This window comes from Hyperolius riggenbachi, chromosome 1 (assembly GCF_040937935.1).
Source record: "Hyperolius riggenbachi isolate aHypRig1 chromosome 1, aHypRig1.pri, whole genome shotgun sequence".
Classification (NCBI taxonomy): domain Eukaryota; kingdom Metazoa; phylum Chordata; class Amphibia; order Anura; family Hyperoliidae; genus Hyperolius; species Hyperolius riggenbachi.
In genome coordinates, this window is record NC_090646.1 from 514,243,951 (window position 1) to 514,263,470 (window position 19,520).

The following is a 19,520-nucleotide window of genomic DNA, read 5'->3' on the forward strand; positions in this document are numbered from 1 at the left end:
TGTAGATGGTACATTAAACAAGGGCGGCAAATTACAAATATCCTTCATACATTCTTACACAAAATCATCAGGATTATTATTAGATCAACTCTTTAAATGAATTTTCCCTTGGAATATTTGGAGAAGGTAATTCGGAAAAGGAATGAGATAGTAATGTTGTTAGTACTACACAGGATTTCATATACAACTAGCCATATTCTGACTACCAAGCTTAAACCTAACAAAAAATATGAAAAATTAAAAAAGGAAAGGGAAAAAAAGGAAAAATAAGAGAAGCAAGAGAAAGAGCCGGTTAAAACAGCCGAAGGTAGTATGTTGTGGATGTTTACCCTAGAGGAATGGAAGCATATTTCATGGTAGAGTTATGACCAATAATAAGAGTTCATGCAGTAATGTTCCATCCATGCTTTTGGATAAATACCTAGGGCTTGATTCACTAAAGGTGGCCATACACTGGTCGATTTGCCATCAGATCGACCAACTGATAGATCCCTCTCTGATCGAATCTGATCAGAGAGGGATCGTATGGCTGCCTTCACTGCAAACAGATTGTGAATCGATTTCAGCATGAAATGGATTCTCCATCTGTGGAGCTGCCGCTGCTCCCCCTGCATACGTTACCTGATCCAGCCGGCGCGAGTCCCCCGGGCTCTGCTGTCTCTTCTCCGTGCTCGGTTCCAGCTTCACTGAACTTCCTGCCGAGGGAAGTTTAAACAGTAGAGGGCGCTCTACTGTTTAAACTTCCTGCCGGGACAGGAAGTGAAGCCAGGCAGAACCCGAAGCCCAGCGGAGAAGAAGACAGCAGAGACCAGGGGACTCGCGCCGGCGGAGCAAGTAATGTATTGCCGCTAGCGTCGGTCGTCGGGCATTCGACCACCGCTATCGACGTACTCCCGACCCGCCGGCGATTAAGCAAAATCTTCTGCACGGACGGCTCGACGGGAATCGACAGGAACAATTGATTTCGGACAGAAAACAATCGTTCTGTCAGCGTTTGCACAATTATTTCACAGCAGATTCGATCACAGTGATCGGCGGGAAAATCGTTAGGTGTATGGGCCCCTTAAGACAAATAGCATGCCTTATCTGAGTTAACATGCCTTATCAGAGATAACATGCCTTATCAGAGTAGCATAGCAAGCGCTACTAACCCGCAGGGGCTCAGGTCAGGACGAGTGGAGCTCTTGTCATTGCCATTTAGCAGGCACAGGTTCATAGCGTTCGCTGTGCTCCTCTGATAAGGCATGTTAACTTTGATAAGGCGTGTTATCTCTGATAAGGTGTGTTAACTCTAATAATGTGCGATCTCCCTGATAAGGCGTGTTAACTTGGATAAGGCATGCTATTTGTCTTAGTGAATCAAGCCCCTACTGTGGAATATCAGGTTGTATATCACTGATCCAGTAAAATTACATTATGGTTTACAAAATTACTATATGATGGTACCCTTTTCAAGATCGTCCCCAACTGCTCCTGGTCCTTCTTTGCGAAAAAGTTCTGCAAACTGTGCCAATTCCTTCTTGTACTCCTCAATCTGATCTTTAGTAATCTATAAAACAAAAACCAAATCGTCTATACAGTGTTTGCAATGAGGGAAAGAAGTATTTGATCCCGTGCTGATTTTGCGCGTTTTCCCTCTCACTAATGACCCGTCTATAATTGTAATGGTAGGCTTATTGTAGTTGTGAGATACAGAATAACAACAAAAGAACCCTCAAAAACCCAGTGCTCCAAAGTCAGAGCTTGATGTGCATTGTAATAAGATGACTTGGTACTTGGCAAAACCCTTGTTGGCATTTTGGCCCTCCTCTTTGCAGATCCTCCTCAAGTCAGTAAGGTTTCAAGGCTGATGTGTTAACCTTCAGCTCCCTCCACAGTTTTTCTTGGTCAGAGGGCAAAGGAGCAAAATCAGCAGAGAATCGAATACTTCTTCCCCTCACTGCAAGTGAACCTTAACCCATTTCATTTATAGACAGAGGTGCCTGCCTTGCTCTTCTACTGACCACATATGCTATTTCTCCGTTGTTATTGCCTGATGAAGAAGGATCAAACCTGCGAAACGTGTTGCATTGTCCCCCAGAGTATGTAAATAAACTTGTCGTATTTGACAAATACATTGGCAATTTTTGTGTCTGCTTGGAGGAGGTAAGTGCACCACTGCCTTCTCATGTTTTAAACTTTTTAGATTCTTTTATCCTTTTGGCGCCTCTGTATCGATACTACGCCATTTCATTTATTATTGATTCAAACATTTACATACATAAGGTGCCTATCATCCCTTGTACTACTTTCCCTCACTGTACACATATTCTAAATAAAAGTTCTGACCATGAAAAAGATAATTGTAGCCATGTTGGTGCCTTCATAGCCTACCAGCAAAAATAGTTTTCTATATGTGTAAAACTCATTTTTATTTGCACTGGTAAAACTGGTAACGGGATTAGCTGGAACCATTCCCTTCACAAAATCATCAGAACATGCAATAATACTAATCCTGATTATCTTAAAAAAGAAGCAATTCCTGAAAGCTAATCCTCAGGCAGGGGTCACACTAGTCAGCTTTCGTACTGCACAGAAAAACTTCACCTGTGAACTCATGTAAATCAATGGGCAAGGTCACACTTGAATGCAGATTTTGCATGCATAAAAAAAACTAACATCTTGCACAATTTGTCAGTTTTCTCTATAAATTACATTAGCTGCTGTAAGGCAGGGGTCACACTTGCCCTTCAGTCTTCAGTGTAGAAAACTGAAAGACAAGTGTGACCCTTGCCTCAAGCAATTTTTGTTGGTGTAAATAAACAGTACATCACATACAGTACTCAACCTTTCTTGATGTGTGTATAATCACTACTGAGGCACTGGGCTGATCACATACCTGAGTGAATGTCTTTTTCACTCTTCCAAGGCTGTGGTCCACATGCTTTGATTCCTGAAACAAATCTTCCCAGATTTGTGTTATTTTCTCAGCCAAACTTTTCTCTTCTTCGTCAAACTAGATAAGACAACAGAATAAATGGCGATTAAACGGATTCTGCGCCATGCATTCCAAATTCGTCAAGGAAGTAAGATGGGAGCTCAATAATACACCAAGTAATGTAATAATATTAAATAATAAACATTATTATGGCATGTGTAACACATGATGACTTGTTTATTGCCATAGTGGTAAATGCTTTTGGCCTTTGCACAGTCTAATAATTTAATGGTCTACACTCTTCTTCAGAAGATAGGAGAGAAAGACTATGATTATGAATGATGTGGTACTGGAAAAACAGAGAATAAAGTGCCATCATAACTAAATAGCAGGGGTGGTGCTAAGGGGTTGCTTGAGGGGCTGTAGCACCCCCAAAAATAGTGATAGCACCATTGCAGCACCGGCTGCATAGCACACCTGTGTCCGCCAAACTGCATTAGCCAGATAGGAAGATACGAGTGCTACGTTTCCTCGGATCCTCCCCTCCCTCCAGCAGCTGGGGAGCAACGGTTTCATCTAATTGTTTTTTGTCTGAAGAAGATTCAATTATAGCAACCTGCACATTATCCTGGTAACCTGATATCGCTAATAGAGTAACGGGTGGTGCTACCCTGATTTTAGGACTGGTAAAATTGTTGTGTACTGCCTGTGCATGGCAAAATGACTTACCTTTCGTGCATTAGGTCCAACGTGTGTAAATTGCACCCACCCAGATTTCTGCAAACATCTATGAACTTCTACAGTTTCAAGATTCTCCTTCAAAGCATTCCCTGTCCTGTGTTTAGTTCTGAGATCAGTCTGGATTGGTCATTTCTAAATGGAGCTCAGATCCAGCACAATATATGGAAGGATCAAAAAGAAGAACAAAAGCCACTGGAAACTCCTCTAAACTTTGTAGCTGTAGATTAGAAAATGAAAGGGACGGATCTGAGGGTAATTTACTACGTGATATTTCCACAACTCTATATTTACTAGGGTTATTTTTTTCAGTTAAAACTGCATGAACAACTAGTGCTATTCTAAAGGTGCCCAAACACAGATCGATTTTCAAATTCGAGTGCCAGCAGATTCAATCACTTGAATCTGCTGGGAATCGATTTCACAAAAATGTTTGAATTTTGATTGATTTTGACCTGCAAACTGATTCAAGCCCCCTGCATACAGGCATTGTGAACCTGCATTACATGCATTGTCCTTTCTTACCTCAAGGTGCTGCAAGTGCAATGTAACTCAATGGAGCCTTGCAGAGTTAATGCAGTGCGATTCGCTGGGAGCATCCCATCTGACCCAAAGTCTGCAGCGCTTTATTGCATGAACCGCACGGATCATGCAGCAATGCAAGTCAATGGGTTGCGGTAGTACAGTACAATGCCCGTGCGCGGACCGATAGGAATCCCACTGATGTACTTCCTGCCCAGCCCTAACTAGAGGGCGGGTCTTTGCATATCACCCTGTCGCTGCACTGAGACGGGTCATATGAAGCCTCATTACTGCGGTGCACTGCAACGGCGTACAAGAGATATCAGCGCGGGAGACTTGGGCGCAGGATTCAGCCGGTATATGGCTGATTCTGCTGCCGCACAAGTTTCCGGCCGTGCTAAATACTATTCCCCCTTCAGGCTGCCATGGATGGTGGGGAACGGAATAATTCGGCTTCCAGCAATTGCTGGAAGCCGAATTATTGTGCTTTATAAGTAACTTCAGCTCCGTCTTCTGACGGCGCCGAAGTTACTCCCTGTGCGCTGCTATACCCCTAATTCCTATTACAGCCTATGGTGGCGCCGGCTGCGCCCAAATCTCCAGCGCTAGATTCAGCGTGTTCGCTGCAACGCACCTAACAAGTGTAGAACCAGCCTGAAAGTATCAATTAGACAGGACAGAAAATGTAGGTCAATTAGAAATAGGGCAGAAAGATGGGGGCAAAGATCGAAGGCCCATAACTTTGCACTGCATTTAATGGTGCAACACTGCGGATCCCTGCTGCCATCTATTGAATCCATTTTCTCTGAAACTATTTTGATCAGAGAGGAATCTATCCTTGTGCCACTTCTGTAAGTGTATAGCCAGCTTAAATAACGCAAAAACACTTTCCTTCAGGCAAAACCACATGTCAGAAGTCACCAGCACGACTGGTAATAGGCTAGGCAGACTGCTGCACATAGAAGGATAGAGAGACCTACATATGGAAGAAAGTGGCTGCTGACTGCATATGGAAGGAAGGAGCAAGAAAAGTGGAGCACAAAGTATGATTGCAACACTGCTCTCAGTATGTTTAAGCCCCACTAATAACTTGACTTACCTCAATGTTGTACATGGTCAGTGTCCTATATCTTTCTTGTATGTCCCGATATCGCATTTCTACCATTAAAGACATATCTCTTATATCTGCAATAGTGCCAAGGACAAACTTGAGATCTTCAAGTGTATCTGGGGTTCGCATCAGATTTATTGACAGCTTCTATAACACAAAAATCATAAATATTCATTACATTCTAAGTAGGTTAAATGGAAATCTTAAAAATAACTCATGCGCCTATGCAAATAAATGTTGCAACGAAAAGTATCTTTTTTATTAAAATATCTAAAATTCATATAAACTAGAACAATGGTCTGTGCTCAATCCAGCAATTCTCCCTCACAGTGTCATCATTCTTACTATCTCAGAATATATACCTTGATATCCCAACCGACAGCAAAGCTGAACAACTTCCCCTGCAAGAATGCTTTCTAATCGCACCTCAAATGAAAAAAGTTTTTCCTATAATCTTTAATTTTCTTTAAAAAATCTTTGTTATATAAACTCTTCTTCGTAGCTACATTAAATAGTCACTGGAAAACATCCCTTTCTTGCGTTCACTAGAGTAAAAAATATATATTTTTCCTTCATACAAGAGTCCAGCATCCAGCAGAAAAATTGATATCCTCCATGTGTTTTGCCTCCCAGCATTAAAATGCAATATAGCCACCAAGCAAAAGATGTACGAAAAATTGTGCAGAAATTTTGGGAGATTTTACAAAAAGATAAAACTTTAAATGGCATATTACCAGAACAACCAAAATTTATTTTCAGAAAAGCCAACAATTTGAGGAATATGATTGCCCCCACTGTGAATAAACAGACAGGATTAAAAAACAAAAAGAGGAAGGGTTCCATTAAAAGGTGCGGCTTTTGCGTCCCTTGTAGGAGTACTAAGTATTGTGCACCAGTAACTTGTTTTAAATCTATGGTGACTGAAGAACAGTTTGAAGTCATTTACATTATTGAATGCGGATGCAACAAACAATATGTGGGAAGGACAAAAAGAAAATTGCTATCTCGAATAGGGGAGCATCTACATAATATAAAGAATGGAAATGAAAAAATGCCATTAAGCAAGCATTTTATGGAACATCACAATAAGAGCCTTCAGACTTTGAAATTTTATGCTATTCAGGTTGTGGAAAAGGATTGGAGAGGAGGTGACTTTATTGGAAAGATGTCGCGCAAAGAGACTGAGTGGATCTATACACTAAACAGTTTTATCCCGCAGGGCTTAAACTCTGACGTCGAGATCTTCGCCTTTTAATCGAGGCGTTACATGTATCCATAGCAACTGAAGTAGTAAACACACAGAGATTGGAAGGTGGAGCGTTGGAATATAAGCAAGGTTTTCAGCCAATGGGGCCCTGCCCTGATGAGGGTAGGCGGTACCTACCGAAACGCATAGGCGATTGGCTGTTGCGTGGTGACGTCACCTCCGGACTTCCTCCTGGTCTAACTAGGAAGTACCGGTTACGCTATCATTTCACTCTCTGGATACAAGCGGCAACTGGCACCTAAGGGTCACCGGCCGGGACCCGAGCTGTTTGTGGAATACCAAAGTTTGAAGGCTTTGAAAGTGGAATTACATCACCTTCCAGATACGTGAGTGTGTCGGCATAATGACAGAACGTGCTGCTTTATATTGAAAGCCAATCAATGAACTGTATATGGCTATTTTGCCAGGGAGCCATTTGTGATTGAAACCGTGAGATGTAATCAAATGACTGATCATTCACGATATGAAAATATAGAAACTAATTGATGAATTGGATTATGCTGGCCAGCTATTAGTGTGCATTTTTTAGCGGTTGAAGGATATCAATTTTTATGCTGGATGCTGGACTCTTGTATGAAGGAAAAATATATATTTTTTACACTAGTGAACGCAAGAAAGGGATGTTTTCCAGTGACTATTTAATGTAGCTACGAAGAAGAGTTTATATAACAAAGATTTTTAAAGAAAATTAAAGATTTCAGGAAAAACTTTTTTCATTTTAGGTGCGATTAGAAAGCATTCTTGCAGGGGAAGTTGTTCAGCTTTGCTGTCGGTTGGGATATCAAGGTATATATTCTGAGATAGTAAGAATGATGACACTGTGAGGGAGAATTGCTGGATTGAGCACAGACCATTGTTCTATTTTATATGAATTTTAGATATTTTAATAAAAAAGAAACTTTTCGTTGCAACATTTATTTGCATAGGCGCATGAGTTTTTTTTATGTTGTTTAAGAGTGTAAGGTGGTGGTTTTCCTTCCTAACTCTATGCTGCGAACCGATACTGCATAAATAAGCGCCACAACAATATTTTTGTTTTTTTGTAAATGGAAATCTTATTTTCCCAGAGACTCATCCTCTGCATTATATATGGTAACTTATTCTGAAGACTTTGAACATCAGACATGAATAACAACATTGGTACTACAAAGCATAGTAAGTACAGGTCATGGAATTGTTAGTTAGCATCCAATATAATTTTGTATTTTATACCAGGAAGGATATTATTCTTAAAACTACACCTGTAAGCAGTGGCGTAGGGATCACCATAGCAACCATAGCAATGCTATGGGCCCTACACCACAAGGGGGCCCCGAGGTCCTGGCTGTCTGTGTTTTATTTTTATTTTTTTTCCTCAATCAGCAGGCCTGGCCATGACTGCCTGCAGACTTTGCCCCCTTCTTCCTCTCCCCCTGCAAGGAGAATGCATGGAGGCAGGCTGATGAAAGGGGACTATTTGTCCTTCCGCCTCTGTTTCCAGCCGACAATTAGTTTTTAGTTCCGGCAGGAAACAGAGTGATGCTGAGCTGCACGTGGTTTCCCCTCCTCCCACTCCCCTCTGCTACACACACAGTCCCCCGGAACGAGCAGCAGAGAGGAAGACAGACAGACAGACAGACAGACAGACAGACAGACAGACAGACAGACAGACAGACAAGAGATGCAGCCTGCCAGAGAGGGAGGGAGACTGAGAGAGAGGAGAGCTGCTGTCAGGGACTCACTGAGGCTGAAGATTGCCTCAAATCCTCAGGTTTTCTTTTTACAAGTTTTCTTGCAGTTATGAATAGTTGAAGTGCACGTGGGGCAACTTGGGGTGAGTGGAATATTTCCCTTTCCACACAACACATAGTCAACAGAAAATAAGGAACCCCTGCACATATACATGGACAATAATCGAATGCTTAAAAACTTCAAAATCGCACAAAAAAATAAAACCATCAATGCTGAATCTGAGCACATTTCTGCCCAAATCCACACCTGCTGGTCTCTGCACACTCACACTTCACTCACATACACTGGAGGCAAAACTGAAATGCTGAATCCTGTTCCCAGTGTCCAGTGTCACTGCTGGATATGCAGTATCCCTTTTTCAACTGCTGCTAAGGATACCGAGAGTTTTGAGTGGCACTAATATTATTATGTATTTATATAATAATGGCAGTATTTGTATAGCACCTTTCTCCTGTCGGACTCAAAGCGCTTGCGAGGCAGCCACTAGAGCGCACTCAGTAGGCAGTAGCAGTGTTAGGTAGTCTTGCCCAATGAACTCCTTACTGAATTACTGGCTTACTGAACAGGCAGAGCCAAGATTCGAACCCTGGTCTCCCGTGTCAGAGGCAGAGCCCTTAACCAGTACACCATCCAGCCACCGCTATATATAGCGCCGACATCTTCCTCGGCGCTGTAAAGCGTACATTGTCTTGTCACCTAACCATCCCTCAGAGGGGCTCACCATCTAATCCCTACCATAGACACATGTCTATGTATGTATTGTGTACTGTATGTATTGTAGTCTAGGGACAATTTAAGGGAAAGCCAATTAAATTATCTGTATGCTTTTGGGGTGTGTGAGGAAACTGGAGTGCAGGGAGGAAACTCGCACAGACACGGGAAGAACCTACAAACTCCATGCAGATAGTGCCCTGGCTGGGATTTGATTTGGGAATCCAATGCCGCAAGGCGAGAGCGCTATCCACTATTGCGCCATTGTGCTGCACATCCACTAACACTTACAAGCTCTGCACCTTATGCTGCAAACTGGGGAATGCAAGATACTGCTGCTACGCAAGTTTAAACTTTGGCAACTATCTGTTGTCAACACGCTGCCCCCACGACACTGGGCATACAGTGAGCACATTCCTGTTAATATGACTGGCCCTTAACCTCCTTAGCGGTAACCCCGTGCTGGACACGGGGTAAGCCGCCGGAGGGTGCCGCTCAGGCCCTGCTGGGCCGATTTTCATAATTTTTTTTTTGCTGGACGCAGCTAGCACTTTGCTAGCTGCGCCAGCACTCTGATCGCCGCCGGCCCCCGCCCGATCGCCGCTATTTGCTGCGGCGCGCGGCCCCCCCCCCCCAGACCCCAGCGCTGCCTGGCCAATCAGTGCCAGGCAGCGCCGAGGGGTGGCCCGGGACTCCCAATGACGTCCCGACGTCAGTGACGTCGGTGAGGTCATCCCGCCCCGTCGCCATGGCGACGGGGGAAGCCCTCCAGGAAATCCCGTTCTATGAACGGGATTTCCTGATCGGAGATCGCCGAAGGCGATCGAAGCGGGCGGGGGGATGCCGCTCAGCAGCGGCTATCATGTAGCGAGCCCTCGGCTCGCTACATGATTAAAAAAAAAAAAAATTTTTTTAAAAACTGCTGCGCTCCCTCCTGGTGGTATTTTTCATACCGCCAAGGAGGTTAATAGACTGCTGGGACTTGTGCACTTTAATTCATTCATCTGGATTGCAGACTGGGAACAGAATTCTCCATCCTACATATTAAAAATGACCATTAGCCCATAACAGCTTCCTGGGCAGCACACTGTTAAACTTTAACATCACTCACATGAGCCATAGGAAAACATGGACATTACCTTGCACATCAGTTGCCCTTTCACTTATTACTGACAACAACTGAAATATAACTGACAGCAAATGATATATTTCATATCATTGTTAGAAGAAAATGCTGAGCTTCTTAGAGGAACTGACAGTGAGGTAAGTATGTAATATTCACTTATAGATACATCATGTGTTTATTTGAAATATTTTTTACTTGGTTCAGGTTCACTTTAAGGTTGCTAAACCTTAACGCCCACCCCCGCCACAAAAAAAACCCTGTAAATATTAAGTGCTTCCATATGTGCCCATACAAATATTTATAGCAGGGAGTTTGGCCACCTGCTATAACCAATATTTGTATGGGTACCTAGTGGCACCCAATATTGATAGTTTTTTGAGGCGCCCTAGATCTACAATTTTGTGGCACCCGATATTAAAGGATACCACAGCTGAAAAAAAATATTGCTGCAGTGTGTGGGGGATTACATGTACATACCTTTAGTGCCTCCTGCCCCCCTCCGTCTGCTGCCATTAGACTAAAATTCCTGCCGGTGCCCGGCGACTTGATTGACCCCCACCTGGACATACTGCGCCCTGTGTCTCCCCTCTTCACTTCTGGCCGGCGCATAGCGATTGGCTCAGAAGCACGCTAATTCCTCTGCCTCCCCTGGGCTTAGTGTGCGCTCCACTACACCAAGCATCACATGCTAATTATGTGACGCTTACTGTAATGGAACGCACACTCAGCCCAGGGGAGGCAGAGGGATCAGCGTGCTTCTGAGCCGCTCGTTATGCGCCAGCCAGAAGTGAAGAGGGAGGACATACTGCGCACACAGGGCGCAGTATGTCCAGGTGGGGGGTCAATCAAGCAGCCGGGCAGCGGGAGGAATATTACTCTAATGACAGCAGACGGAGGGGGGCAGGAGGCACTAAAGGTATGTACATGTAATCCCCCACACACTGCAGCAATATTTTTTGTCAGCTGCGGTATCCTTTAAGTTTTTTTTTTTTTTTTGCGGCAGGGTGGTTAAGGTTAGGCATCAGCAGGGGAGGTGGTTAGGGTTACGCATAGATAGAGGGAGGGCTCTGTATGAGAATAGGTTTAGCTGTAATTGGGGTGGGGCGACGGGGCAATAAGATGCCTTCTAGATTTTTTTTAGGGGGGCCCCACCAGAAACTTTGCTATGGGGCCCCATGATTTCTAGCTACGCCCCTGCCTGTAAGGATCCCTCCTGTAGCTTATTCTGTCCGTTGCAGTGGAGTTGCAAACAGACAGTTCTGGCTTATCTGCTTGCATTCGGTTGTGCATTTGCAATGGGTCTCATTGTCATTTGCAATCGCTCTGCAGTTCTGGGCAGCTCAGGATGCTGTCATCATTCCACCAATTGCTTGTTGCAGCTGAGCTGCAGGATTTCCTGCATGCATGTTGTTACATAATACTGCATGTATTTCCTATGGGGGTCCTTTGCATTCACAGCCAGCTAGCAAATGGTAATCAAGCCAGCTCAGGATTGAGGGATTACCATTCAGCTGTGTGGAGATTTGCATACCTGCATCCATTGGCTGATGCCAGCATAAAAATCTGCCTCCCATTTCATACCCCACTCGTCATAGTGGTCAGTACGCTGATCTACTGGGCACCTTGTTACTCTGTATAGTTCTGTTATTGTAGTTCTATGCAACCTTATTACTTGTGCTTTAGCTAGTTCTTGATAAATATATATGCAGACTTGCTAATATATATTTATCCGTTAGTTGAGCGGTTTGTTATTTTTCCTATTACTGTCTATTGCCTAGTTTCTTGCTTGATGGACGTTCGCTGCATCCGCGGTGGATCAGTGAAGTCCATTGTCCAGATAGTTTGGATTCTGCCATCACCACGTTGGTGACTGGAGTATTCCTGCTACTCTAGTTTCTGGGAACGTAACTATAAGCTGCAGTTGCTATTAGTTACGTTCTATCCTGTAGTCTTGCCTGGGTGGATGCTTGCTGGTGACTTTTGTTAGCCTGCTTGCTCTGCTTCTGTGGACGTGACTGTGAGCTGCGGTTGCTACTAGTTACGCTCCAATCTATAGTCCTGTCTTGTACCTGTCTGAATGCTTGCTTTCACTAAGGCAGCACAGTGCGAACTATGGCAACACAACATCGCACTGCGCTGCCATTGTGTTTTATTTGTAGCGATATCAGAAGCCCAGAGCTGCAGTTGCTCTGGGCAGCCTGTGTAACCTCTTCCATTACCCAGCTCTTAGCCTTGTTGCGCTGGGTGGTCAGAAAGTATGACCCCCCCAGCATTACAACACCACAAAATCACTTACTGCTGTCTGCTACTATACGAAAGGCACTGCTTCATATTTATAGTAAACCAAAAGGATTTCTATACCTAGTTTTTAGAATCTTTTAGTTATGTGACAGTCAGTGCACTTCCCCTAGTCTTTGCTGTTGACCAATTCAGCACTGCCCTGCAGCGCTTACCACCCCACTACTGTTTTCCATAGACACTGGTGCGTTTGTGGACTCCTCTCTGCTGCTAGGCAACTATCTCTCCCCTCCACTAAGACCGAGACACAGCTTTCTATTTCACTAGCAAGTGTGCACAACAGCTAACATTACTGGTGGAAATACTAAGCGGAGAGGTTGTCCTAATTCAGAAAGGACACAACCAACTGACAGCAGGGAGGAGGCTACATACAACCCTATCAATAGAAAACAATGACAAAAGGTGGAAAGACCTGATGGGCAGTGCTGAACTACTAAGCACTATCACTGCTGTTTATTTAATTCTAGATAGAGTTTAGGAGAGCTTTAAAGTGACACTGAAGTAAAAAAAAATTATGATGTAATAATTTGTATGTGCAGTACTGATAATTAATAAAACATTAGTAGCAAAGAAAATAGTCACATATTTTAATCTTTACATATATAGCTTTTTTTTATAACATTGCATAATTCTATAATATTTGCAATTACAAGCCACACACTGTATTTTAAACTATAACACAAGCAGAGCTAATTGTAGAATAGTAGAGGGAAAAAACACACAGAGATCCGGGAGCCCAACGCTAGTTTTCCCCTTGACTCCTAATAAAGTACTCTTGCCTATGGTCCAACATACTAAACACCTAGCATTTATGCTAGGTACTGGGGAGACCAGCCTCCCCATATCCCTACATATCTCTCCACCTAACTTTTCCTTCCATCTAACCCACCGGAACTCCAGCCTACTCGGCTAAGCAGACACTACATCTCTTTATAAACTCATATCACATAGCATTCCCCCACTACAATCTAGGAAGCCCACTTGATTAAAAAGGCTTCTTTCCCCGCCAATATAAATTCAGTGTTTTTCTCTAATATAGGTACACATATGATATCCTATTAATCATTTTTTTATTCTATTTTAATAGGCAGTACATATGTGCATGTTTTGATGCAATTTTTATATGTCTATGGATAACAGTTGGTGTAACATGCGTGTGGTTGCATGTGGGTGTGTATGTGTGATTCTTACAGCCAATTTGCATACCACTTCTCAGTGAGGGCTGTCTGCACACACACACACACACACACATACATACATACATACATACATATATATATATATATATATATATATATATATGTGTGTGTATATAGCTTTTTATTATTTCACAAACAAATATTACTATTTTATATTATATTTTTTATATTTATTCCTAGTGTCCTCGGTTAGTATTATTATTATCATTTTTATACACCTATACTTCCTCCCACATAAATGGGGGAGGAGTTCGTTAGCCTTTTTTAAATATAAGAGATGGCTATACAGTCTACTTATAGATAATACTGACTGCAAGTGTTTTTAGTATGTTTATGCCTGTTTTTTCTTTGATATGATCTCATGTATATACGATATTTATTGTTCGGTTTCTGAGAGCTGCCAATTTGTATTTTAAGGCACTGCTATTGACCTGATGAAGCGGCTGTGACCGTGAAACGCGTTGTCATCTAGTGCACCATTAAAAATTATTCCTTTTACTTTTGATTGTCTCTATTTCCTAAAGGGACACCTATAAGGTAGGACAACCTATTTTGTAGTAATTGAATACTGCCATATAGAATATTATACTGAACATCCTTACCCAGGTGCCTCCTACCTGTACCCAGAAAGCAGAGCTAATGACCCTTTCAACTTCCCAGGAGTACAAATGTTATCTAAATCTGTCTCTGTTTCTTTGATGTTTAAATGCTCCAGAAAGCAGTGACCAAATTGGTCATGGCGCTCAGATAAGCTCTTTTGCATAGATAACTCTTAACTCTTCCTCCTGGAAACAATATCTGTGCTGCTAATGTTCTATTTCTTAGCTGTACTATCTTACAAATCATTAGATCATAAGTTTAGCTTCACTTCAGGATTCCCTTTAAGAGGTTCAATTTATTGTGTAGCAGGCAAAGTTCGGTTCGCACACCTTCATTACAATGCAGTTTATACGTTTATTGCATAGGTCAGCACAAGCTTAAGTTTGTGCTGACCTATGCAATAAACATATAAACTGCATTGTAATGAAGGTGTGCAAACTGAACTTTGCCTGCTATCACTGTAATTTTGGTGATGTGGCTTAGCACCCAGGTTCTGCACCTGACACTCGGGTAAGGTGTGCAACTCCAGGACTTGTGCACTTTATTGTGTAGCTTCAGTTGACTAGTTAGCCAAACATGGCAGATATTTATTATCTTACAAGTGTCAGAGAACAAAACATACCTCCAACTCATCCCTAAGGTTGTAGAGCTCCTCTCGCGCAGACTCATTCAGCAGATGACCCAGGGAATTTACCCATGTTCTTGCATTTTCCTGCACCGTGTACACCAGAGGTCCAAGATACAGTCTAATACACTGCTCATCTTTACTCATTGGCTGCTGGGTAACCTCTAGTGCTAGCCTGCTGTAAAACTGTAACTTTTCATCATAGGTGACGCAGGTGGGCCTTTTGGCTGCAAATTTCTCCAGGACAATGGCTTTATCCAACTTCCAGAGGGGACGGTATCTCTTCCATCTGTTCAGGTACTTTGTCAGGGATGTAAGCAGCTTGTGCATGTTTTGATTGATCACAACAGCTTGTTCTGTGATTTGAGGAATCTGATAGATCTCACTGTAAAAATTGTACACAATTGGCTCATCCTCTTCTGCTTTTTGAGGAGGGCAGAGAATGCAAGTTCCATGCATCCAGCGCACAAAACTCTGAAAGTGGAGCATATTGCAGTCAGGAAATACATACATCCACCATTATATCTACAAACAAACAAACGGATCAGTAAAAAAACATAAAAAATTTATAGCAGTTGGCTGATGGTGTAATGGTTAAGGGCTCTGCCTCTGACACAGGAGACCAGGGTTCGAATCTCGGCTCTGCCTGTTCAGTAAGCCAGCACTAATTCAGTAGGAGACCTTTGGCAAGTCTCCCATACACTGCTACTGCCAATAGAGCGCGCCCTAGTGGCTGCTGCTCTGCTCTGGCGCTTTGAGTCCGCAAGGAGAAAAGCGCAATATACGGTAAATGTTATTTGTCTTGTCTTGTCTTGTATAGGGTGATAGCCTATGGGTGACCTGAAGCAGTTTACAGTAGAAAACTAACACAGGTGTGCCAACTGTAGGTTTCTGAGCTCTCATAGGGATGTGAAGATCATATGAATTGCAAACTACTGCTTTATCCTCTCTGCATAAAAACAGCACCTTAAATGGGAACAGAAGCAAGAGTGACATTAAGGCTCCTATCACGCAACATAATTCCTGTGTGACTTGCATTTCTGCAAATTTGCATCCAATGCATGTCATTAGGATTGCCTTTGTGTTGTATTGAGTGCCGCTACACAAAGCACATATCAATCTAAGTCAATAAAAATGCAGAAAAAACATTGCAATAATTATCCAATGTTGAAGTTAATTAGATACATTCTCATGTAAATTGTAACAATTTGTATGCATGTAAAAATGAATTCTGAAAAATCACATTAAAAAAAACACACACAAAAATGCAAACTCGCAGAAGAGAAATCAAGGAACAAAACAGAAAAATCACAAAACGCACACTCGGAAATGCAGAAAAGAAATCGCAGGGATAAGTGTGAAGGCTGCTTAATGTCAGAAGTTTTACTGAAGTGTTAACAGTACTGCTAAGGAAGGAATGGGTACATGTTTTACATGGAAAGTATGTTTAAAGGATACCCGAAATGACATGTGATATGATGAGATAGACATGTGTATGTACAGTGCCTAGCACACAAATAACTATGCTGTGTTCCATTTTTCCTTTCTCCGTCTGAAAGAGTAAAATATCAGGTATGTAAGTGGCTGACTCAGCCCTGACTCAAACAGGAAGTGACTACAGTGTGACCTTCACTGATAAGAAATTCCCCTTTTTATCTCTTTCTTGCTCTCAGAAGCCATTTTCTGCTAGGAAAGTGTTTTATAGTTGGAATTCCAATATTTTACTGTTTCAGGCAGAGAAAGAAAAAAGAACACAGCATAGTTATTTGTGTGCTAGGCACTGTACATACACATGTCTATCTCATCATGTCACATGTCACTTTGTGTATCCTTTAAACATGATGACACATGCTATGTGTATATCTCCTCTTTACAAAATCTGGACCTTCTGAAATGGTTATTTAAATGCTACAGTATTTCCATTGCTCCAATCAGACAAAAAGGTGTATTTCCCATTTAAAGACACTGGAGTAGTTTTGTGTCCTTAGGGACCTGCAGCGTATTCATAGCTTCTGATGTACGGGATTATACAGATGAATAACAGGAATAATTTGTATGTTATGGATTGCATTTTAAGATCTTTCAATGTTTCACAAGCATATCAAATCTGAACAATCACCATCACAGGCTAGTGTACTTCTGCCTAATGGATTGCTTTACCTTTGTAGTTTCCAAACATCCTTTGTAGCACTGAACAATCAGTTTAAAGATTTCATTGAAATTAGGATGTAATATTATTTCTGGAGCGGAAAGGATTGTTTCAACTTGAAAGAGGGGAGTGTTTCCAATAATAGCAGCATTAAAAGCCTGAAAGTTCCTGAAGAAAAAAAAAAACATAACATGTCAAAACATGTAAATGTGCATTCAGAACAGAATGAGGGTCTTTTTGCACTGTGCCAGTATGCATAAAATATATACTGTACCTTGATACCAAAGCAGTTATAAAAGCCACGATTAGGGAAATTAATGGAAATTTGGGCACCCTGGAGGCGCCCAATAAAATAGTGAGCCACCCGCTATGCAAATTGAAGCTATAAATAACTGAGCGCTGTAATAACAGAACAGGAGATTTGGGCGCAGCCGGCGCCACCATAGGCCGCAATAGGAATTACGACTATAGCGGCGCACAGGGAGTAACTTCGGCGCCGTCAGAAGACAGAGCTGAACTTGCTTTTAAAACACTGTATTTCAAATTACATCATTCCCCACTATCCACATGGACCTGGAGGGGAATAGTAATTAACGCCAATGGGAACTTGTGCAGCACGAGGAAAAGCCATACCAGCTGTATCCTGCGCCCAAGTCTCCCGGCGGCCAATTCATATGTATGCATAAATAACGGGTGCAAAAGCTAAAGACATGAATGGACACTGAGCAACAACGATTCCTGAGTACAATGAACAGTAAATCCACCCTGGAGGATACAATTGGAGCATTATTGAATAGACATTTAAAACATAATCATGCTTTCCTACAACCTGTTCACAAAGTGCATTTTCACAGCCCAACCTGCACAGTTTTTATGGACAGTAGATGCCTTGCGATTCCTCCAACAGACTGGTCCTGAGTGTATTAGATACTTTAACAAGCATCCAGTGCTGTACAGCGTTGCACCATTACTATACAGATATACCATAGCTTTGGCTGGTTCTGGAGTAGTGTAAACCATACTTCATACTCTCACAACAATATATAAGCTCTCAAAATGGCTTCCTTTGATCTATGCGGGTATTCGTGACAAATGCATGTGGAACAAAGAGAGCTGGTATCCCACTTACTTTAAAACCATCTTTGTCAGTGTGTTGTAAACTTTGTTCTCCCAGTATGCATAGTATGGAGCCATTTTGGGATTTTTGCCGGTGTTGGTGTTGACCACCAGACCTTCTATTTTTGTAAGAATGGACCCGATGGCGGTATACTTTCTGGCCATGATTTCAGCATCCTTAACACGCTCGTTCTCTATGTATTCAAAGAACTCTTTTACACCTAAGAGGAAAGTAAATGATTATTATCACAAAGTGTGCATATAGAGGGCACAGAAAGTGGGAGAAGATAGTGGACTTACAACAAGCAATCTGGCAAGTCATTATTCAGTGTACCAAATTTAACACGTTCCCACAGTCATCTGCATAAAGGGTTAGGCAGTGTTCCCACTTGAGCAGAAAATGGACATTTTTTGCCCATTCTCCACTTATTGCAAAACTGACAGTGAACGGATCCCATTTCATACATAGGAGCCGTTTACACTTGTCATTCTGCAAAGGATCCATTGGGTCTGTTGCGGTAAGCAAGCATGCCATACTTCTGTGCAATCTGCAATAATCAGGGGCAGGTGGATGCGTTCCCTATATAGACTACGGTGGTAATACGTCTGCCCCGGAACCAGCCAGAATACAGCGGAACATCAGAGTGGATACTACAATGTCTACTCCCTCTGGCTGCACATGGTTTGGGGACAGATGGGAACCGAGCCTAACTGAACTGATAAATATGCCATCTTTTTTTTTATAAAATGCCAGCAACCTGGCAGTGATATTGCTATTTTGGCATCAGTGGCATTTGAGAATGCCTGCTGCATATACATTCAACTGATTCCAAACGTTTAAAAGGCAAAGGGTCAGAACAGCCAGGTACGCAGCATTTTAGGTTGTAGTCAGCAATGGTAATGTACATATTCCTCTCAGTTCAGTTTCCATGTAAGGTACCAACACACAAGGGCTTCTAGTCACTCCTGCATAAATAATCAGACTCACTGAACATTTATTTGACATCTCAGCTTGACTTTCACCTTCTCTAGTTGATGTAGAGTGTAGAAAATTCATACCTAAATAAAAAAAACTTTTATGGAAATGTCATGCTACATTACCTGGTAGATCTGATGACTTTTTGGTCAGAAATTTGAAGAGATTTGCTGTTTCGATGGCAGACAGTTTTCTTTCAATATCATTTGCATTCTTCTGGATTTTATGCACCAGCGATTCAAACTTTGACAAAGCTTGGCTGCATCTGTTTATATACTCTGCAATACCTAAATGAAAAATATAAACCTATTGATTATATTCTATGCCGTACTTATGTTAATGATTTGTTAGAATTACTTTTAGGCCTCGCACATACCAATGGTTTTTCATGTTAGGTTACAAAAAGTGCAATGCATGTAAAGTCAATACACCAA

At 42.1% G+C, this 19,520-nt stretch overlaps 1 protein-coding gene across 1 annotated transcript in view; it reads right to left on the minus strand.

Moving 5' to 3' along the window:
- DNAH10 (dynein axonemal heavy chain 10) overlaps positions 1 to 19,520 on the minus strand; it is a 182,728-nt gene that overhangs the window by 134,439 nt on the left and 28,769 nt on the right. Inside the window, exons 17-23 of the mRNA XM_068244102.1 lie at positions 19,212 to 19,373; positions 18,124 to 18,331; positions 17,006 to 17,162; positions 14,843 to 15,319; positions 5,277 to 5,435; positions 2,879 to 2,995; positions 1,447 to 1,549 (exon numbers count right to left, since the gene is read on the minus strand). Of these exons, the coding sequence (XP_068100203.1) occupies positions 1,447 to 1,549; positions 2,879 to 2,995; positions 5,277 to 5,435; positions 14,843 to 15,319; positions 17,006 to 17,162; positions 18,124 to 18,331; positions 19,212 to 19,373 (1,383 nt within the window). The remainder of the gene's footprint in view (positions 1 to 1,446; positions 1,550 to 2,878; positions 2,996 to 5,276; positions 5,436 to 14,842; positions 15,320 to 17,005; positions 17,163 to 18,123; positions 18,332 to 19,211; positions 19,374 to 19,520) is intronic.